At 29.8% G+C, this 25206-nt stretch overlaps 2 protein-coding genes and 1 pseudogene across 4 annotated transcripts in view; 2 read left to right on the top strand and 1 right to left on the bottom strand.

The window, feature by feature from the left end:
- Positions 1 to 653: 653 nt before the first annotated feature.
- On the top strand, positions 654 to 2494 carry LOC111033708 (UDP-N-acetylglucosamine transporter). Its single transcript, XM_022314591.1, has one exon. The coding sequence runs from the start codon at positions 1352 to 1354 to the stop codon at positions 2396 to 2398; it is 1047 nt and encodes a 348-aa protein (XP_022170283.1). The 5' UTR covers positions 654 to 1351; the 3' UTR covers positions 2399 to 2494.
- A 6306-nt stretch (positions 2495 to 8800) lies between these two features.
- Positions 8801 to 17133, bottom strand: LOC111033718 (annotated as a pseudogene).
- Positions 17134 to 18828: 1695 nt separating this feature from the next.
- Positions 18829 to 25206, top strand: part of LOC111033704 — a 61057-nt gene continuing 54679 nt past the window's right edge. For all 3 annotated transcript variants that reach the window (XR_002604456.1, XM_022314580.1, XM_022314581.1), the window contains exon 1: positions 18829 to 19157. The gene's annotated coding sequence lies outside the window, so the exon portion shown is untranslated. The remainder of the gene's footprint in view (positions 19158 to 25206) is intronic.

Here is a 25206-nt window from a genome sequence, read left to right as displayed (position 1 = left end):
ATTTTATATTTATAATTTTGATGTAATATAATGATATATTTTGATAACAGTTACGCACGAGCTCCACCGCTAATCAGCTGCTGCCGCTGCAACTCAGTTACTTAGCAATTGTACTGATGTGTCTGATGTTTAGGTCAGCACCACAATATGGTACCCGCGATTTAAATCGTGATAGTCCCACAGGGCACAGCTGCTGATTAGTTATATATAACATATTATTGTTCTACGGATAAATAAATAAATAATATCACAGCAGGCTGCAGTAAGTTGCTGTTGCAGGCTGCTAATCAGTGTGACCATATTTAAAAAACCAAATTCCGCCACTAATGAGAATAAAAAGCGCTACGATAGCGCCACGGTTATTATCACTGTGGTACCCGCGATTTAAATCGTGATAGTCCCACAGGGCACAGCTGCTGATTAGTTATATATAACATATTATTGTTCTACGGATAAATAAATAAATAATATCACAGCAGGCTGCAGTAAGTTGCTGTTGCAGGCTGCTAATCAGTGTGACCATATTTAAAAAACCAAATTCCGCCACTAATGAGAATAAAAAGCGCTACGATAGCGCCACGGTTATTATCACTGTTATCACTTATCATTTGTTGTTATCGTAGTTATAGGTAACACATGTAAAGAAATAAATTAGTAAAAATCACGTCATTATTATAATATAAAATTTAAAATGTTAAAATACAAATACAAATAAGTAGTAGTCAAACAATTATCAATTCAACACAAATTACGTCATATCAATTCTGGTATAAAAGTTATAAAAAAAACGAGTGCTAATAAGTATAATGAATGTGTTTATTTTACATTATCTATTCTGTGAATACCAGCTATGTTCATGGTGTAAACCACAGAGTAATAATAATAAACCACGGTTGAAGATAAAACTATAGAAGAATATGATGAAATAAATACGTGGTGACAACCAAGATACGCATTATCAATAATTATCATTTATGTAAGCATTCGCTTTCGCTTAGTCGGCAACCGCCAACCGACCATTACTAGTTGCCACATTTACTATTTTACTGTTACCCTGGCGCCACTTGTGACTTACTGACTTACGAGTTTATGACGATTTATGAACTGTGGCTGTGTTTACGTATACAGTGGAGTTTTCAATTTTGCATTCACAGTTCGTGGACTTTGACGATATGACGCTTGTGTTTTAAATATTTTTGTCCGATTCTCCTCTTGTTCCAGACTAGGTATGTTCTCCTCCGCCAGATTATCGGTGTTTCGGCGAATGGTCCTCTATCAAGATAGATCTATAGTCGGACCTCAGTAAGCTACTCAGTATTACTACAAGTCAAGTACATGTGGTGGTAATTTAATGACCGAACAAAAAGAAGAAATAGACCTAGAAATACAAGTAGAAACTATGCAGACCAATCACAGCCGCAACTCTACCCTGAAAGTGATTACTTTGGTGACGTTAACCCTTCAGAATGCCATGGTTGCGCTCAGTATGCGCTATGCGCGGACCAGGCCTGGAGACATGTTCATATCATCTACAGCTGTTGTCATGGCCGAAGTGGTAAAACTCTCCGTTTGTCTGGTACTAGTATATCGAACAGAGTCTCTGTCATGGAAACATTTTATATCGATACTAAATAATACAATCATTAAACAACCGATAGACACGCTGAAAGTTTGTATACCATCTTTAGTGTATCTAATACAAAACAATTTACTGTACGTCTCAACTTCAAATTTAGATGCAGCTACTTATCAAGTCACATATCAACTTAAAATATTTACGACAGCCGTGTTTTCTGTGTTGATACTGAAACGTAAACTATTGCGACATCAATGGATTGCATTGGGAATTTTGATTTTAGGAGTCATTCTTGTTCAGCTGAATAATTCAACTGACAAATCTCAAAAAATGTACCCTAATCAAAATCGAATAGTCGGATTAGTTGCTGCTCTCATCGCTTGTTGCTTATCTGGATTTGCTGGGGTTTATTTTGAAAAAATACTGAAAGGAGCTGAAATATCAATATGGATGCGAAATATCCAGTTGAGTTTTGTTTCTGTTCCGATAGGTTTTATCATGTGTTTTGTTACAGACTGGAGCAAAATCAACGATAATGGCTTTTTTTTTGGTTATGACCTTTACATAGCCTATTTGATAAGCTTACAAGCAGCTGGAGGCCTTATTGTAGCAATGGTTGTAAAATATGCTGATAATATATTAAAAGGATTTGCTACATCTTTAGCAATTATTGTAGCATGTGTTTTCTCAATGTACTTCTTTGATTTTACAATAAGTATTCAGTTTGTTGTAGGTACAATGCTTGTTATGTGTTCAATATTTTTGTATAGTTATACCAAGCAAAAAAAATCACCAAACCTAAATACCACACAAAGAGCATAAAGTTATATACTAAAATTATTATATTTATTATGACCAAACAACTTTAAAATTTTTTAATTTTTTTATAATATGATTGTGTATATTAATATATTATAATTATCGATGGTTTATATAACTGTTATAATATTAACATCTATTAAGAATGTTTTATAGAAAAATGATGTTTTGTTTAAAATTGTACAAATGTAGTACCTATTATAATTAATATTTTCTGTATCATATTGAGTCAAAAAATGATTTAACAAATTATATTAAAATATACTCAACTGTTTTTTTTATATATATACATAGCATTAATGTTAATTATAATGTCAAATGAAAATAACTTATAAATTAATTTATAAAATAAAAAATGTATATAATTTAACTAATGTATTTTATTATATTATGCTCAAATATTGTTTTTGTATAGGTGTTTATACCTATATTTACCAAACTTAATACTAAATTGACTATACAGTATACACTATACCTACCGATAATTATTAGATTATATTCTAAAAAATATTATAGACATAAGTAAATATATTCACCTACTTAAGTTATTACTTATTACTCTTATGTTATAAGTTTAGAGTTATATTCATGATTTACAAATGTAACATTACATCACATATTGATTACTATTTGTTTTCTTCAGAATCCTAATATTCCAACACTTTCATTTATGATTAACAACTTTATAATAAAATAAAAAAAAATATTATAATACTTGTATGTTACATCTTTTAATTGAGAAACCTCTATTGATTTTAGACCAAAGTCAACAATGCGTCACTGCATTTGGGTTATAATATGAATATCATGTAATATATTGAAAAATCATCAGTTATTCATTTATCAGTTTTTGTATTTAATGATATAATTTAAATTTATTATAGTTGAATCCTCATTGGCTTGTGGCACTTATTTATTTAAAATCCTCAAAAAATATATAAAATATCATATTACAAATTATTTTGACCAAACTGATGTAAATTTTTAATCCATTTTAGTTGGTGGCAAGATAGGTTTTGAAGGATACATAGTCGCCTATTGTAGTGCAAGGTTCAAGGATTAAAATTATTTTATTTGGAATTAATGGTTCACTGAAAATACGTGCCTAATAATTATACTCATAATGAACTATGCATACAACTAAATTTCTTGGAATACCGAGATCTAATGTCCAGTATTTTTAACAGCCTCTTCCATAACACAATAGCTGAACATATTTTTGGCCTTTTTTTCTTTGGTTTCTTATGTTTATTCTGTTATTTGTAAAGGATTTGAAGCACGCCTTTGTAAGGAGATCTGTGTAGGCAATAAAAATAAAAATTTAATTATCCGTTTTCGTCGTATAGTGCCAGTGTGTGCGTAGAAAAATATGGTCATTAATCAATAGTCATTACTCATTTAGGTGTGCGATAATGTGGTTCGGGGAATTATTGTGGAATGAAAATTACTTGTTTTCGCATTACATGAACACAAAGTCAACAATTTGATACAATATTATAATCTCTTTTTAGTCTTATTATTTCACTAGCTACTATCTACTAAGTACTAACTACTACAGTACTACATAAATTGATCAATAATTTCTTCATATCGCTACGATGTTTAGATTTTAATTATGTACTTAGATATTATATAGAAAATGTCAATAGCCCCACTTCCTACCCAAAATTAAAACTATTTGAAAGTATAATTGCATTATTATTATTGAATTATTCTAGCCCCCTTACAAATTCAACTAAATATCCGACTATGTGTGGTGTGTACAAACCTTGTTACATTCTTTTTTAACATATTGTGCATTAAAAAAGTTGTTCAAAATCTGTGGTAGAATCTGAAGAAGAAATACAAAAAATACAAATCAGTTTTTCAAAATCTAATTATACCTACTAATTAGATTGATCAAAAAATGTAGATTGAACTATGTGTTTTTGCCATAAAAAACAGTACGTTCCGAATTTCCTCAATTATTTATAAATTTAAAATCCGTACAAATCTAAATTAGACACTTTAAATTAAATAAAAATTAAAATAAATTCTGTATGCATGAACAATTATTGAAATGTCCTTCCCATAGACCTTATACCAAAGTGTATCGTATACCTTATATAAGGTCCATGGTTCTTCCACAATGAATCCACTAATCCACATTCCACAGGCAATCGGCAATCAAGTACGATAGCTCTGGTTTTCTGGGCACGGACATGGTCTTAAAAGATAAAGATTATTATATTATATATTATAATTATAATATATCTTCTAAGACCGTGGCACAGATCATGCAAAAATAAAAATAGAATATATTTTCGTATAATCTGACATCCTTGGTTTGGGCGATAACAACAGCGCCATCTATCGCTATATTTTTATTCTTTGCGAGACGCAAGCGAAAAATCTACCGCAACTGCCGCTCACTTTTATCGCTAGACAGCGCGTCCATTAATGATTTTTGCTTATTATTTTAATATTACGGATTTCTCACGTCAACCTTAGATTCAGACTCGGTTGTCCCTTGTCTACGATAAATGATGATCAAACATTTCTAAGCTTAACAGCCGTTCATGATTAAAAAAAACGATAACAGGTGTCAGATAACATTTCTTGTTCCTTTGTTTGGATATCGTCTATTTTAGGGGCCTAATATATAAGTAGCCACGTATCTATATTAGTAATCTTTTAACTGTAATTTATGCTCAAAAAAAATACTCTTTTAAAGTATAAGCATACATATTCCAAGACTTAGGGAATCTATTGGTGGAACGTTTACCTCAATCGGTCAAGTAGTTCAAGAGCTATACGATTAGTAACAGAATTTACTCAAAAATTATATTATTTATAAAGGATAATAATTAATAATATATAATATAAATATTAAAACTGTATAAAACCTTTTTATCAAATTTATACAATAAAACAATAAATTAACTCATAATTGGTTTGATTCATAAAATGGTTTCATTTTCGTAGATAAAATTGTGTGTGTGTGTGGTGGGTGGAAGACGAATCTCCCACTATTTTTGTTCTCGAAACCTTGGGCAAGCCCTATGCATTGAGTGCCCTATTTACTTCTATGAATATACTTGTGTTGATGTTTAATAGCATGTATATATATTGCACAACATTTGTATTCCATAACATTTTAAATCGTGTTGGCATTTACACTTTGAGTTTTCACAACCATATACCTATATATAAATTTGTACCTATTGCCGAATGACATTTGTTATAGGTACATCGAATAATAAAAAATAATCTAAAATCAAAATAATATATACCTTATAATATATATAGACATATATATTTTATATTGATAGCTTTAATATAAAAAAAAAACCTATAGGTAATTATATTTATACAAATTCTGGTGTTTTTAATTTTTAAGTACATATTATAAACTTTATTAATTATATTTAACTTTTAAGATATAGGGGTTATGATGATTTGAAAAACACAATTAAAGAGAAATACTGGGAGTGAGCAAGTTTGGTCTATAAAATCCCCGAATGTAGGATTTATACAGGTTTACATGTTGTATTCAATATTACAACTTACGTATAATACAGTCAGTAATCACCGTTATTGGGTTATTCTATAGGGAGTTTTTTCTATTATTTTCCGAAATAAAAAGAGCATATAATATGTATATTATAATTGTATATACTGTAAACATTGAATGAAACCAGTCATGAACATATCAACGGTATTAAACGTGAAGACAATAGTGTAGATATTCTAAATTTCTAAACGTCGTGTCCAATATAATCGGCCTAGATTTTTCACTTTTTGTCGTTGATAATGAATATATCTGTTCCAGAATATTTCCATACATACCTAAATTTTTTTTCTTTATCATTTGGTTAACTTTTGAGAGTTTTTCGTGTTCTCAATTTTTAAGTAAGGCGCATGATTGTTCATTTACTACACAAATAGTTATTTTATAGTAATAATGTTTATTTTATATTATTTATGACATAGACAGTGGACTACTATATTATAACCATTTTAGATTGTTTCTTACATAACAGTACATATATAACGAACAAATTAGGTTTTTGTGTCCATTCATGAGATCAAAACTAAAATGAGACGCAAATGTTGTTTATAAGTGCAATATAATAAATTACTACTCTATGTTAACATACGATTTACATTTTAGTTAAAACTTCTTAACAATAACATTTCAATATTCTAAGAGGGTACCGCTCTTTTGTTGTAATTGTTCTTTTCTTTGATCTACCACAAGAATTCCTTGATCTTGTTATATTAATAATTTTTTTGCAGAATTTCATCAATAATTGTTGGACAGTAGGCACCTAAAAAAATAAATGCATTAAAATATTAAATTTAGTATTATTATTTATTTTTGTGTATTTTAATTTATTTTATTGCGTACCTACACCAAAGTATAATTAGGTGTAGAAAACAGTAACACATATATTTTATACAGTATTATACCCAAGACAGTAAGACTATAAATATAATTTTAAGATTTTTAATATTTTTCATTTAACTAGAAGGTAAGCTATCTAGATATCTAGGTAGTAGGTACCTAACTTGAGAGAAAAAGTTCAATATAACTAAAATATATGTTTATATTATATAAGTATGTAAATTTGTATAGGCTGTACCTAATGCTGTACCTACAGGTGCTAAATATTATAGTTTGGCAATAACTGATACAATCATAAGCTTCGCAAGTATTTTATATGATATTCTAAATTTCTATATTTATAATGAATAGTGATTACTATTAGGTATCATGAATGTTTTCGATAACTAATCTACTTTTCCTTAGTTACGCCCATGAGAACTTGGGTCTGTAAATCTGTATAAATAAAATATAAGAAAAAAGTGTTGGAATCTTGGCAGGGCCGTATTTACAATTTTTGCGCCCTGGTTCGACCGTAATTTNTTGTAACATATAAAAAATTTAGAAGTAGGTAGGTACAAACCTAATACAGTAATACCTATAACCTATATAATTATATTTTTATTTTTATTATTTTCATATTTAAAATATTATTAAATTGTATTAAATATTATTATAAAAATTAAAATAATATATGAACTATTAACGTTATTTTTTTAACTATAACAATTAATACTTGATATAATACTTGATAAGTCATAATATCTAACCGAAATTATAATACCTATATTGTTATATGATACATTTTTTTCTTATATATAAATAATTTCGAGTCATTAACACTGCAGCCCACAGACCTTCGACAGTCATTACATTTCCATGCACTCTGTGTGACTGTGGTTACTGCATTATTATAGTAATACTATACAATAATTAATGTAATATATAGTAGCCAGTAGACACTTGTATATATAATTTTTCTTATCAATAAATACATTATTGCGAAAGTTGCAGTTTATGATATCAGAATTGAATCATTTCATTTTTGAAAAAAATAAAGACACTAACCTATAATAATAATTATATTTTTTTTTAGTCTTAAGTTTTTTCAGTTATATCTTATATAAGTTTATAACAGAAGAATTCAAAAATATTATTTTTATTTAAATATAGTATTTAGCTTCTGGTGATGGATGACACGAATTTATAGATTCTAAGTATACAAAAAAATTTAGCAATAAAAAATAAAAGATTATAACTAGACAGAAGGCAAAGACAAACGATTTGAAACAAAATATTTAAGAAAGAAAAAGTAAACAATTGCCTATGTAAGGCTCGGGCCACACTATGCGTTTTTGCCGCATGCGGCAATGACGCTCCTGCCGCAGCATAAACGGATCACATTACTTTTAATAGAACCGTCCACACTAGACGTTTTAACCGGTTGCGGCAAATTTACACCGCAACCTGCTGCGGTGGAAAAACGTTGCCGCACAACGCAAATAAAACAGAACACATGTGTTTAAATGAAGGTGCCCACACTGCGCGGTATCGCTCTATGCGGTGTGGAAAAAAAGTAGAATTGAACTGGGATTCCCGGCATATTTAATGATAGTAATATTATGATTATTTATTACCATATTATCATAATTCATATTATCATACTACTGTAACGATACATTTTGTGTTTTGTGTTAACATTTAAACTTTAAAAAAGTAATAAAAACAATGTTTGACTGTGAAAAACTCATCATGGAAGTAGAGTCCAGGCCATTCCTGTGGAATATGGGACTGCACGACTATCACGATAGTGCAAAAAGAAAATTAGGATGGAGATCAGTTGCAGAAGCTCTCCATGCCAATTGGAATGAGCTATCGATCAAAGATCAAGATGAAATAGGTAGGATATTTAAGTTATAAATCATATAATATGGGTAGCAGAAGTAAAATAATAATTTTTTTGTTACAAGTAGACAAACTTATGAGGACTACAACTAAAAGCATACACTAAAAATCATTACATAATATTTATACTGCAGTTATATATGGTTATATTGAAATGGTACTGATCCTTCAGGTGTCATAAAATAATCTGCATAATAATCTCTGACTTCTACTCCTTCAGAACGTGTACCTGTTCCTCGTGCTGGTAAATCTTCAACTAAAAAGCTCGTATCCATATCCTCAAAGTTGCACCCGTCTCTTTTACGTACGAAATTGTGAAGAATACAGCACGCTTTAACAATATCATCCGCGAATTCAGGCTCAACTAATAAAGGTGTGTGCAATACCCTCCATTTATTTGACAAAACACCAAAAGCACATTCGACCGTTCTTCTAGCCCTCGATAACCGATAATTTAATATACGACGTTTGTCTGTGAGGCCTCGTCCTGGATACGGCCGTAATAAATTTTTGTGTAGCGCAAATGCTTCGTCAGCTACAAAAACGTACGGCTGAGGTGAAGATAAAGTGTTAGGTAACAGTGTAGGTTCTGGTATGTCCAACTGATTATTGTACAACATTTTTCCAAACGGACTCTCTTTAAACACATTAGAGTCAGCCTCTCTTCCGTATGCTCCGACGTCTATAGAAATGAAACTTAAATTTGCGTCTACCACTGCCATAAGAATAATGGAAAAATATTTTTTATAATTAAAAAAATATGAACCACCATTTTGCGGGTTTTTGCATCTAATATGTTTTCCATCAATACTCCCTAAACATAGAGGGAAATTCGTAGTAGCATAAAATCGTTCTGAGACACTGAGCCATTTCTCTTTATTTGGTGGAGCCATTTCAGATGGTTGAAGAACAGTCCAAATAACTTGACAAGTTTCTCTAATTATGATGGCAACTGTACTTTTTCCAATGTAGAAATCAAATTTTAAAGATTTAAAGCAAGTGCCAGTTGACAAATACCTAAAAAAATTGAGTGCATTTCACAAATTGTTTAAATTTAAAATAATATGTAAATTTAATAATTTTACAAATTGACAAAATATAAAAAAAATATTCGTATAATTGTTTACAGTTTTAATATGTTTTTTTTTTNTATATATATATATACGAGTGTTGCGTCTCGTGCATATAATAATTATGACGCAATATTGTGTACATGCTCACCGTAAGGTTTAGGTACTTCCATAACCAACCCAGGGGCGTGGTGAGTGATGGACTCAGGGCCGTATTTACAATTTTTGCGCCCTGGTTCGACCGTAATTTTACGCCCCCCCCCCCCAGCCAAAGAATAAATCCGCTTTTTGATTTTTCTTAACACATTTTTAGTTATAATTATTTATGATTAAGTCATGGTTGACTATCTGCAACCGTGGTTATGTTTAAATAATATTAATTATATTCTGTGCTAGGCGCCAGCACTTATCCGTTATCGTTGCACCTTTAAGTTCACAAGGCTCGAGTCATAGCACAAATTTTTTCCAAAAACAAAAATATTGATTGTTACAATACTACACCGAGTTACCGCGGGGGGCCCGGCCACCCCCCTAAATAGATCAATATTTGGCCGCCCGGGGCAAATGTCCCCATGCCCCTCCCTAAATACGGCCCCAAATCTTGGGACGCCTTGGTTATTGCTTCTATAATATTTTAAATAATGAAAAATGAAAATACATTTGGATGTTTATTGTGTATGTACATACTACATATATATTATACACATTATAGTACATAATATTAAGTATAACACTGTGCACTCAACACGCTGCAGTGAGTAAACAAAATTAAATGTTCACGCATTGGGAGTTTTTAGTAAACATACATTTTATATATATATGCAATATAAAAATCAGTAAGATATTGCTATTCAATATTTCAATACTTACCTACTCTCGTTGAATCCATGGGATTTCAAATTACGTAGTCATGTCGATTTCAGTTATTTAACATAATCAGATTAATCATTGAAACAAATGTACTTCGCGTATAACATGTATATATTATGTACGCACTCCATTTTATAATACTAGCAGTTCTATACAATATATGTATGGTTTAGCTTTGAATACGAAATCAGAAATTGAGAATTATATAGGTATAGTAACTGAAACCGGTTAGAATTCAGGTATTTTATTGATACGAGTGAACATTATATTTACCACCTAAATCTAAAACTTACATAAATTAAAAATTGCATATTCCTCTAAAAAAAAGTTGTAAATAGGCACATACCAATAAATAACAAATGTTTAATGCTAACAGCCTAACATACACATTACGTTATTTTATTTATAAGATTCTGAGCGAAGCGTGAATGTATTGATTTTGCAATTATGTGTTTTCTAAAAAAAAAAATATTGTGAATGTATCATTAATTTTGATGTTCAACTTCTGCATCTTTTCAGGCAGAAAAGTGAATCTAGTTGATACTTTTAAGAGGTCAAAATTGGAAATTCCAAGTTATTATTAAAAGCATCGGGGAAAAATAAAAAAAATAATAAAAACTAGTTTTTGACAAAATTGATTTTGTTTTGTTGGTGTTACTGAAAAAAAACAACAACCAAATAGATCGTAGATGTATGCATTTTTACAGAATGTTTATACTTTTAGAATTTTCTATATACCATACACAATTATTTTTCAAAATATTTGGACTCCTTTTGAACTATTGAAAATTTAATACTAATAGTTCCACATAAGTTGTTTTAGAGTTATATTAAAAAAAAATAATTAACAATATTTTTAGGAGTGTCTGAAGTTAGAATTTCGAGAAAATTCGTCAAAATCACTATTTACTCACTCAGTTTCAAATCAAAACGAATTCGAAATTGTGATTAATAATTTTCTGAGTTAGAACAAAATGTCTTAAATCAAATTTTGTCAAATTCTCAACTTCAAATTTCTGTCAAAAAAAATTGTATGCAAGTATTTTCAATATCCTTAGATTGCTGCAAAATAGCTTATGAGGAATCATGTATCACTTTTTTAAATTAATTGTATACATTTTTAAATATTCAAGTACCTACAAAATTATTTGCTGATCATTTTTTATTTTGAGCTGGTAATTTTTAATTTCAAACCAGCCTCCCATAATTATAAATCCTATTTGCACCAACAACTGTCTTCTGCAGAGTTAAAGGTTAGGTTTTACTACTCCAAAAGATAATGACGGACATAAAAGAAACACACACACGTAAAAGCAGTAAATAAATCTCTCCACTTTGAATCAAAGAGATACTAAAATAGTAAAATGTATGTATAATAAAAAATTATACTCAAGCTTAATAAATGCTCAATATAGTTTATAGTGATATCACTTGATATACGTTAAACTGTACACGCGTCAAGCCGACAATGTAATTACTAATTGCAAGTAGGTATCTACCAAGGTGATAGATACGTTACTATAAAACTATATTTGATAATTTAATGATTTTTAGTAGGTATCTTATACATTTCGCAATTATAATTTTAAAGAATATTACGAAATTGATTAGTTCAACAGGTTTACGTGGTATATCTGTGCAAATAAAAAATAAATATCTAATACAAACTATATGTCTATATTATTATTTATTACTTATAATATTTATATTATATAAACCTCGTATATCGATGTCTCAACTATTGTCTATTTGTGTATAACTACCTTATCTTACATTTCGTGATTAAAACTGCGGTTATTGAATACATAGTGCGGAACCACATCTGTTTAATATAATATAGGTAGTAGGTACGAGTATGAATACAACCTACAGGCTACTAACCTACAGATACTATAAAATACAATTAAGATGTAGGAGAACATATTTAAATGTCTACTTATTTTAATTGATGTAAACACTAATTAACGGCATTAGTATTTTATGAATATTATAGTATTGATTGAAAGTAATTCACATGAGTCGTGTTTAATATTAAATACTTACCTACTCGTTAAAAAAATGAGTATTTAAATGCGCAAGTTTGAGTTAAGATTCAGAAATGTGTGAGGTAACTTATTGCATAAATACTTAATACTATCCAATGTTTAGTATACCTACAGTCTGCACAGTACACAGTGTACAGGTTAATTCGTCGCCGTGTATGATCATAACTAGTGTTAGAATTTGTATGCAACAAAGAATTGTAAAATATGCATTTTATTTATCAAAATATGCGAAAAAATATGCAAAAACTTTTTTTTATTTCTTTATAACATTTAATATTTTTTTACGTAAAAATCAAAAACTAATAATTGAAACAGAAACTTCTAATTATGTACTATTATTATTATTTTTTATAAGACTTATAACAAATAAACCTAACTAACCTAACTTAGTGTATTAGTTACATTGCATAGGCGGAAATCCATTTCAAATATTGGGGGGCTACTATTTTTAAAATGAACCTAAATTGTGGGGGGCTTTGCCCCCTGATTTTTTCCTATGTTACATTAAATATTGCTATGATAATGATATGGTCTTTAAAATTTTGAAACACGAATGTCCAACGAAGAATGAATTTATATCGACTAAAACTTGCCGTATTAATAAAAACAAAAGTAATGCATATTATGAAACCATATTGGTCGTCTAACCAAGATAAGATTAGATTGTAAGTATACGGCAATTCGACAAATAAATCGATAATTAAAGACGTTCATTAAATAAATACCATTTACAATTCATAAGATTTAAAAAAATCAAATTATTCAACTATATGCATGATGTTCAAAATACGCAAAACAGAGTTGTTCTATTTAATCGAGAATAATAAAAATCGTGGACATAGCTGACAATCAATCACTTTAGACTCAAGAAAAGACATGCAATAACTTCAAATAATAATAAGCATTTCTATATCAGTGTAGTTCTGTATTTTTTTTTCAAATACAACAATCTTGCTGCAATTTTATGTATGATCTTATATTTCCATCTAAAATCTAATAATTTATTGCTGCTTCAACTTATAAGTGCATTGACCTTTTGGTTATAGAAGTGCTTCCTAACATCTTCTTTTCTAGGTTCCATCTATAGTTTTCAAAAATCTCGCACCCCCCTAGAATTTGAAAAAATTAAGCACCTTTTTTTGTATACTTTACGAATAAACTATAAAATATTCGGGAAGACTTCTTTTTGATTAATGATAATAATAGAAAAGTCAATTTACGAAAAAGTTAAAAAATATCAACATACAAAACAGTTAATGTTCTTACCCTAAGGTTCAAAACAGGTACATAATTTCATAATTAATACATATACAATTCATTAATTTATATATTTTCATAAACAGGGAATATTATTTATTTTATTTGATCTATAATATTTGTATTTTGACTTCCAAGCAGAACAATTTAAAATTTTATAATACGCTTATACTTAGGTTAAGATCAAAAGAATTATAAATGGATTTCAACACATAAGTGAAATCCATTTCTATTGAATAAGTTGATAAAAACATGTTTCTTTATTTAATTAGAACTGTTCTAAGAAATATAATTGAACAACCATTATTTTCAATTAAACGCGTTTTGTTCAAAGTGAAATTATATAAATATAGTAAATAGTGATATTTGACCTATAACTTTAGAAGTATAGATTTTTTTATGAAAACAATGCGCCTATATGAATCAACCCTGATGGTTTGCCCTAAAATAGTTGTACAATATTGTGGAATTTATTACTAATTATAAACTAATATTTTTATAATTTTTAACGAAAACTCAAGTATTGAAGTATCATTAGCGGTCATTTGATTGAATTTGTAGAGGTCTAGAATAATCCAATAATTGTTCGAATTGTTTTAATCTTGGGGAGGGAGGCTTTTGAAATATCTAGGGGAGCTAAGCTCCCCTAAGCTTTCCAACGATATCAGCCTATGCATAAATCCAAATATATTTTTGATTTATCTACATTCTACGTTTACATACCGGCTATTCTGTCCTACCATTAGGGCAGTTTTATTATGGCAGAAAATGTTCAACTGGTATTGACGCATTGTGATGGTATGATTAGGTACAAAATTGAAAATTCAAAACATAACTGATTAGGAAGGTACCGATTATTTAAGAATAATAATTTTTATCCAGAGACTAAGAACAATAATTATCAACTATCGGATATATTTCTAAAATCTACTGAAGTCTGCCTACAATGCAGGTATTTGTTTATAATGTATACATTGATGATGGTTATTCAACATTAATAGTAAGGAGTAAAGTATAATTTATTGGCGTAAAGCATATTGTAGTATATAATTTTAAAATATTAAAAAATATCAACAAATAAAAGACGACCATGGAGGATTGGCTCACAGGTACGATTNAATATATACTTATAACTTATAAGGATTAGTTAAATTAAATTTTTTAAATAAAGAAACCGTGTCAAATTAGTGTATTAATTTTATTAAATAGCAGCTAAACATATTATTTTTTTGTTATCTTTTTGCCAAACTTTTTGAAACATGATTTTGATAAAACAATAAGGTATACTTTTATTTTTGAACAAATTCAGCGTGTTATAAATTCTATTTTTTATTTCTTTTACATAATCACAAAGAACATTTTGAAAATGCGTTTTTTTTTTAAACAATCCCAGCGTATTATAAAATCAAATTCAAATTTTAAAGACCTATTCACAATTATTTCAGCTAAAGATTTGCAAACCAAAAAATGGCGTCACATACGTGACAATTATACCAAATACATAAACCAAGAAAAAAATATACCAAGTGGGTCTGGCGCATCGAAAAGGAAAAAATACTATTATGCTGATATACTTTCGTTCTTAAAACCAACAGTTGAAAAAAGAAGGTAAAAATTAATTACGCTGTTAATTTAGATTCTAGATAGCGAGACCAGGATACAGAGTGAATAATATGCCCACAGCCCACTAGTTAATTCAGAATTAAGTACATTGCAATTTTATTAAAATTTATTTTTATTTTGTAGTACATCAGGCAATTTCCTAAATGATTCTACTGATAAAGAAACCGGCGATGACATTAATTTGAACGTAGACGATTTTTCTCCAGAACAGCCCACTCCGGATCAACCAACCAGTTCTTTTCACACTATTCAAAATTATTCGAACGCCAAAAAAAATAAATCCAAGATGACTCCATTTCAAAGCAAATTAATAAATTTAGTAGAAGAACAACATAGTACAGCTTATCCTGATTAGTTTTTTTTGTTATCTTTGCTTCCTGAATTAAAAAAACTAAATGACGATAAAAGATTAGGATTTCGTATTTATGCAATTAAATATTTTCAAAACGAATCTCATCCAACCACTTCTCTGCAGCATCCAGTACAACACACTAATTTCATTCCAGAAACTACAGAAAACTCTCTTCAAAATATGTCATTTTATCCGCATAGTACAGCACTTTATAATCCATATAATCAGTATAAATCTAGACCTCCTTTACTTGAAAATATTTCAACATCGCATCCACCATATCCTCGATCACCTCAATCGACATCAAACTATAGCATTACTAATCATAGTTATTCTTCAAATGTGCCCGGTATTATGTCCCAACATCAGCCCTTATCATATGTTTCACAAATACAGAGTCCTATAGATACAGAGTTGAATGTATCCTCTCAGCGACCATATCAGCCCTGCGTTGTGTCTTCACAAAATTCCCCAGATGAACAAGTTATTATAAACGTCCCCTCAACTCCATCTACATTTTAGTAGGTATGGTTAAATACATTTTTTTTAAATTGTGATTTGTTACAAGTGGTACAACTATTCATTTTAGTTATATAAGTACAAGATAGTACAATTTGTTATTGTTTTAATTTTTTCTGGTACAACTATTTATTTTAATTATATAAGTACAAGATGGTACAATTTGTTTTTTTTTTTAATATTATGTTTATATTGTTTGATTTCTATTATTTACATTGTATTATGAAGTTGATTTTCAAATAAATTAATACAAATTGATACAAAATATATTTTATTTACCTCTTTTGTTAAATTTCAAACTTGAAATCGTCATAAAGATTATGCATCATTACGTTTTATTTTGTACAATTAATTACATTTGGTTAATTGAATTTTGTTTTATTTGATTATACTGTAAGATACTTAATTATATTTTAATTTACTTACCTCAGGGTCACAGTAAGCCTTGTTTCAGCACTTATAGGATTACGAAATTTGGTGATCTGTTTAGTTATATGTGGGCGCACTTTACATAGTAGCTCGTCGAATGATGAAACAGACATACGGTAGTATTCAAAAAACTTGTCAGGTTAACGACGTATACTCTCATAAAAATATGAAAATTCGTCATTTTTTTCTCGATGAGAGTTTAATGGATGTACCCAAAACTGTCTTCCTGATGTGGTATGTTCATCCAAATCTCCAACTGCTTCAGCTGCACACAACACTTTTAACAGTATACTGTCCGACATTATTAAAGATCGTCTTTACTACGTCGATGCGTTTGCAAAAATGAACCAAATATAATTTTAAAATATAGCGCCATGCGGTGATAACGTGAAGTATGGCCATTACGTGCGTTGCGGTGTCACCGCAATCGCCGTCAACGCATGCGGCAAAAACGCATAGTGTGGCCCGAGCCTTTAGTGTGGCCCGAGCCTAATACTTATGATATCGTCAGTAGGTCAGTTTTCGCGTGCAATCTTTATCGGTGACATTGTCGAACAATATGAATAAACGAGCCTAATTTTACAACCGGCTACCGAAAAATCACAATTCGTTGGTATTAAATTCTACGATATTGTGATGGGTAGACAAACTGTTGTAGTTGGCTTGCTTTATATTAATTAATAATTATGTCTAAGCTTATTGTTTTGGTTTTTATGCGCATGACACATATTATAACGACCGATTCGCTATTAATTATTACTGTCTCTAATATACAGTACAATGTAGTAAGTACAATGTGCCTATTCGGCGCATATTCCTCACCAGTCATTTAGAGACGATTTTTGGGCCAACTCGTGTTCGAAGACGTGAAAATGAATATGAGAACACGAAATGCAGATTTACACGAATTTATACGAAGAACGCACCTATTATTATATAAGATAAATAGTAAAAAACACACAATAAAATGTTAACAGCAATATAAATAACCATTTTACAGACATCGACGACAATGACTGGAATTTCGAGATATATTTATAAATGCTAAGAATATACGAGAACCACGCTGATGGGTAGGTTATAGATGTATAATCAGATGATCCAATACTGATGGTTATGGGATTAATAGAATGGGTGCGTTGCGTTTTTTATAGTTAAATCTGACATTTTTAGTACCTACCAGGTATACATATAAATATCGCATAACCGCACCATAAAAAGTAAAAACGATGTTTATTTTGTTATCGTATTAAAATGAATTACATGATCACAAAATATTTCTGAATTTTCATATTAGCAGTTATTATAGCAAAATACTCTTAACACATTTTACACAAATTACATTTAATGTATAGAATCAATACTTTTTGATTAATGATAATAATAGAAAAGTCAATTTACGAAAAAGTTCAAAAATATCAACATACAAAACAGTTAATGTTCTTACCCTAAGGTTCAAAACAGGTACATAATTTCATAATTAATACATATACAATTCATTAATTTNGGTACAATGTGCCTATTCGGCGCATATTCCTCACCAGTCATTTAGAGACGATTTTTGGGCCAACTCGTGTTCGAAGACGTGAAAATGAATATGAGTGACTATCCTAGTATTTCGGTTATTTTTTCTCCACTCGCACACGGTACATCGTATAGTTGTAGCTACGTGTTACGACGTATCTGACTCGGTGTTTTATTTTTATATTATAATATTGCAATACAAAGTATAAAATTTAATAATGATAATATGTTTACCAACTATACACGTAGACCGCCGCCGTAATAATAATAATAAATAATAATATAATTTAATGCGCAAAGCAAACGCGACGAGACGACTACGATTACACTACGGAATGGCCCTCGGGTGGGAGCGGTGAGGAGGAGCAATCGCGGCCGCGTATACTGGGCCGATTGTTAGGCTGAGTGGGGGCGAGGAGGCAAGGAAGGTTTTTACGGTTATGAGAAGACACCTGTTCGCTCGGATTCCTACTCGCTCAGGTTCAGTCTCCGGCGAAGACCTCGTGGCACGCATATTATATCGTCGTCAGTCATTTCGCGGCATCGGTTAGCGGTACTACGGTCGTACTCGTGTGTGTACGTGCGTTATTGTGTTTACTACAGGTAACCCGCGTATTAAGGGCAACCCGACTACGCGAATTGTCGTTATTTTTTCTCTATTTTGGGGCAGACAGTCGTCGTTTCGTTACCACCGACTCCGTCGAACGATATCGCGACGAATCTGCAGCTGTGTACCCATAATATTCACTGAACAGCAGCCATCGAGGACTGTCCACTGCCCACTGCAGAATAAGTGCTCAACGTAAGTGACGATCACTATAATATACAAAAATAACAACAATAATATTGTCTAATTTCGGTAACTCTAAGTTCAGGGGAAAAAATAATTCGAGAAATCAAAAACCATTATTATAATATGTAATGGCTATGAGATTTTTTTATATTTGAGATACCTAGGTACCAAAAATGTCGAGATATATCAATGTTCGAGTTGCCGAGAATCGACTGTAATATTATTGACCACGCGCAGACGCATCACCCCTGCGGGCGGCAGCTGTCTGACGCTCTCCGGGGGAGGACTCGTGATTATTTGTATTATATTTTATAAATATTGTACTACCTACTACGCCGCAAACATTCCCGAAAACAACTCTACCTACGGGCTACGACGACCCCGTTATGATCAAATATTTTGGCCGTGCCTCGCCTACTTGTAGGTTGAGTTTTGACGGCTATTACAAAATTACATTTATTTATTATTAATTTTTTTTGAAACAACCAAATACGTCATTTGTTTATGCCATTTACGTTTAACTGACATAGACGATTGCCAATACAGTAGACTGATATTGGCGTTTTGAATAATATTATTAGTATTCTGAATAATATTTAGGTTAGCCGGTAAATTAAAAATAAACTCTAATTTATAAAATGTTGTCAAACAGCAATGTGTGATACCATTTATCATTTCAATTAATTATAAACTCTATTCTTATTGGCTATAATTGCTTTCATTCAAAACTAAAAATATAGATTTATCAGTACGTCTGTAACCTACCTATTCAGTTTATTCCACTGAACTTTTTTTGTTGACAGATGGACGCTATAGGTAGTGTTTACGTAATAAATAGGTAGGTAGGTACTAAGTCGATATTGACGTATTGTATTAGCATTCCTATGATTCTATAGTCCTATTCCTATCTATTTATAAGAGATACGCTTGTTGTGTAAATACGCTGGGAACAGTTTTTATACGAGGGTATTATTATCGACTATGTGTTTACTGTTTAGTGTTTATGCTTTGTTGATTAGAACAAATTATTAAATAAAGGAAATAGTTTAGCAAAAAGTTGGTACTTGGTAGATGTATCCGATTCATTTAAAATACAAAAAATTCTTTTTATAGAGTTTATTTAAAAAACGTACTATTCTTTTTTTATAGATTTATTTGATCATTTCTGTAAGTCAGCATGTGACGTAATGAGTCAGTTGAATAATCCAAACTTACTTTTTTGTCATGCTATTAGCTAGCAATCATTTTTTACTCCATATTTCTGTTATGTTTTATGCACTCGGATGTCTCGGGAACAAGTATTTTCATTCAATATCGTGGAAATAACTATCGTTCGTAGTATTTCATACTCGGACGTCAGTTGAAAAAAATGTACAAAATTGTATTATTGTCTAAAATTTTATTTTTAATCATCGGTTATAAATATTATAATAACAATGTTAATAGGTATTGTAATATTTTATAATCAATGTTTTTATTGATTACAATGTTTATAAAAGGTATAATATCAATTATCTACTAAATGTATTACTAGAACGCAATCATTGAGTCATTTATAATAGTATATATAAAAATCAAGATTTTAAAATATCGAAGGACAATTATAATATTTTAGATGTGCTGATTTGCTTCCTGTTTTTAAATACGTACCTGAATTTATCAGTTTATATTTTATTTAATGAATGGCTGAGATGTAATTATCTTTAAAAAAAAATCACGAACTAACACGTACCAAATTCATTGAATTGAACAACGCATACCATACCTATTTATTTTATGCAATATAATAATAATCATTTCTTGAATTCTAAAAAGACAATGGAAAAATCGTATGTAGAAAGTGAAATTATGATCACTCTAATGAATAATGACGATACGTTATTGTAATTTTGTACTCACATAAAAAATAATTTTAATTCTTTACATCATTCATATTGTATATATGTATTTTATAATTCAATATTTTATTCTTTAAAGAGCGGACCTACCTATTTATATAAATCGTATAATATTTTTAATGTTTTGAAGTTTAATGAAAATGAATGAGGACTTTTGGTTAATAAGATGTGTGACGTATTAACTCTACAAATTATTTAACCATGCACGTTCGTTTTTTTTAAATATTCAAATGACATATCTTATTATTATTCATTGTTTAAAACAACACATTTGACATTGGAAAATATTCTTCACTGTAGCTCATCCTACGACTCATACTTTGTGTATGATTGTAAATTATAATGTTTCATAATAATGATTAAAGGCTTATTTTATGTTTCAAATGTCTAGAAATTCACTGTTATTTCTTGTATTTTTGAATTACTATGATTATTTTTTGACAAACATGTAATTTTAAAATCACAAATATGAAAATAAATTAATATTTTACTCCCATATTTTCGTTATGAAAAAAAAAGATATATATAATACTTAAGTACATCTTGAACGCGTGACTTGACTCGCCCATTGAACATGTTTAGGAGCATCAACGTGCTCTCCAAGCCACCCATCATACTCTCCATTAAAACATAAGTGCCGCTGTAGGTAATTTCATTTCAAAAAGTAAGAAAATTGGTATTTTTAAAAAGAGTCTGTGATCGCCCACGAATACGTAGCAATAATTTAATAATTTATTGGCCATTAATAAAACTGAGAAATCTTGATTTATTCAATTATTACCGCAATTAATATCGATAACATTAACGGTGAAAATAAAAACTACATTCCAAATACAATTCGGTGCACTTTGTCTGCATATACATTATACAGTCAAATATTAGGTGTGTGTGTGAACTCGGGTGGGTCACTTGTTGGTGGTTTCCAACTGCTGTTTACTATTTGTTTTTTTTTATTTAATGTTGCATTATTTTTTTAACACATACACCAGAGATGTATTGTTAAAACTATTGAACGCATGAATGAAGCTGATTGAAAACGACCCACATACAGGCCACATGCATTGTTTGCAGTAGTTAGCCCATCATATATATTATAATATAGTATATCATCTATGCACATTAAGCGCCCCAGGGAAATAAATAATAATAATAATAATACAACGGAGTCATTATTCCATAACCTGAGCCAATCCTACATTTCCTATATTGGCTTTTACCGAATTTGGTGATTTCTTCGTTTTCCATTGGAACCTAACGCCTATACCTATAATGTATATTATATTATTTCCAATGTTGTAGTTTTTTAATAAAACATTAAAAAAAATCTTTAAAACAACTAAATAGTAAACATTAAATAGTTCTGGGAAAAAAACGTTTTATGCGATCCGTTCTGTTAATTTTAATTGTATTTGTTCACAAGTTAAAACTTGAAATGTGGGTCTATATGAATAAAGTAAACAATAATAATGGTTTACTTCGATCAATTATAAATACGTTTTTTTCGATACTCCGTTGTTCTTTTTTTATAATAAAATGTAAGAGGTTGGTAATTCCGGTACAAGGAATAAATTAGTGTATTTTAAATGTTACATTTGAGATAAAAATATCAATATTATGTATAGCTTGATTCATCAAGCCCATTTCTCCCTTTTTTCTTCAATAATGCAGGTATTCAACATCTAATTTTTGGAATTTTTTGATATATTAACTACTTTAAGTTTATATTTTAAACTTCTTGAGATTTTTGGTACTGTTTAAGCCTTAAGGAGTGTCAGTGGAGATACAAACTTATTATGAGGTATATCAACATTTCCGTAAAAATGATCTGCTGAATAATTTTTACTTAACAGAAAAAAAGCGGAATTCTTATTTATAAAACAGGAGTTTGTCACAGGACACTCCTTAAGTAGTACAACAAATCTTAAATCATAAAATTGATTAATAAAGGAAAAATGGGGGTGAGCATGGTTGGTGAATCATCTTAACTATCTTATACGTATTGAAATATATTAGCCTATGGGACATTATAGTAGTAGTTATCTATATGAATGTATCTTTAATAACTAAGTTCAATTAGTGGTTTCAAAAATAGAATTTTATCAATCACCATAACTTTGTTATGATTGAATTATATACCTATACAACTATACACAAATTTAAAATTACAATTACAATCTATATGCGTGCATCGTTTGTAATATATGCCACATATCTGATCTTAATTGGCTGGTATTATTTTTGCAAAACTTATAAATTGGACAGGGAGAACAACCCATTTATAAATCATTTACATTAAATGATTAATAAAATGTTTCCATTATATTATAGGTACTTCAGGTGCTTGGCTTTTTAATATGATTTATTCGAAGTTGATTAATGTTAATTATTATAATACCTGTTCACCTTGGACTATTATTTCTGTCTTATATGACAACCAAGTCTTAACATCACGATTTTTTCACTACGTTTTTTATTTTTTCTTAATATTTCAAGTTCATTTTTCGTAGCCTACGACTTTGTATATAAATAATGTTTGACTCGTTAACATAATTTTCAGGTTTCAATCATAAGTTACATGAACTATTAAATTCTATAAATGAACGAAATTCTACCCATAGTATAATAATTATTTATCATACATAACTTCTTAAACATGTTATTATAAATTGTCATACCATATAATGCAGGTTAGTGGTTACATTGAACGTTTGACAAGGGACGACAGCAGCTCTTTATATAGCTCTGTTGGTGTGGCTCTAGTATGATACGGAGGTTTAGGAATATGAAACATTATAGCTTACTTATAGGTACGCATTAGCTACAAGTTGGCCTTAGAAATTAATTATTATACTGAATAGAAACAGTGAAAAATTGATATTCTGTAAAAAAAATAAAACCAGTACCGTATAGAGCGATAAATAATAATTGTATACGAATTTAGGACAATACTAATGAAATAGCTAATAATAGATTATTATTTGTAATAAACACATTTTTTTCGAATATTATCATTACTCAGTAGCCAATAGTAGTAAATAGTAATTTATGAATAAGAAAACCAAACAATTCCTATGAAATACGTGAGCATTTACAACATTGGAATGGTTAGTCACTTATTATATTCTGTTTTTAAAGTGCTTTAAGATGTTGTCTGAAAACCGGATTTGAACGAAATGGTAGTGTGTTCAATTACGCGAAATGCTTATACATATGTGTTAACCATTACAATTGACAATAAATTTTAACTAATTATCCACGTGTATGGTTTAATTTATTTTTGTTATGATTCACATTCGAACATAACATTCATCTTGCACCTAATGGCTAATGAAATACCGTTTAAGCCCACCATATTAAAATTAACACGATTTATAACAATATTATTACAAACTGCTCTGAACAATGTTCTATGGGCACAGCAGTAAGTTTATAATGATTAATAAACAATATAATATTTTAGGAGCCACTACTGTAAGTTGTACCTTCTACCTATATAGTATTGGACCACATTGGTTATGTATACAATATTTTATTTATAACCAATGATATAACGCGTATATTCATTACTCATTACAGTTATTATAATTTGTTGTTGTATTAATTATTAAATGTTGTTATTGAATTGTTTTGAGTGTTTATATTACTGATTTTATTTTATTCTTTAATCCGATATTCCTATCAGTTAATATGGACCTATAGTTGAAATTTGAGGATTATTTACCAAACTTTTTTCATTATAGTGCATACTCAGAAGTCAGATTATCACATAAAAATGACCTTTTAATACTATAACAACATGCCAACATTTCAAACACCGCACTTTTAATATTTTATTGATATCTATGGAGTCTGGACCACAAACAATCGCTGTTAGAGATCGCCACTGCAGCCCCCCCCCATGGAAGTATAACAGCAAATATCTCTCGTCTTAGAAAAAAATATATTGGGATACAGAATCTCGCGAACTGCAGCAGAGCCTTTTTAGCGGGCATCGACGAGGCGTGTAATTCTGTGTACTTTCCGCTCGCTTTTATAACCATATTATATTATAAATCACAACGCTCGACCTTCGGGAAAAAAAACAATTAAAAATCGGCCGACATCTACAGCGGCGGCGGCGTCCGTCGTAGGTATAATTACAAATCGTTGTGTTCGAAACG

The sequence above is a fragment of the Myzus persicae genome, unplaced genomic scaffold, assembly GCF_001856785.1.
Source record: "Myzus persicae strain clone G006 unplaced genomic scaffold, MPER_G0061.0, whole genome shotgun sequence".
NCBI classification, from domain to species: domain Eukaryota; kingdom Metazoa; phylum Arthropoda; class Insecta; order Hemiptera; family Aphididae; genus Myzus; species Myzus persicae.
This window is presented reverse-complemented; position numbering and strand designations above follow the sequence as displayed.

What these genes read in the sequence shown, in the direction of transcription:
- LOC111033708 (XM_022314591.1), top strand. Translation starts at nt 1,352, where the DNA reads ATGACCGAACAAAAAGAAGAAATAGACCTAGAAATACAAGTAGAAACT.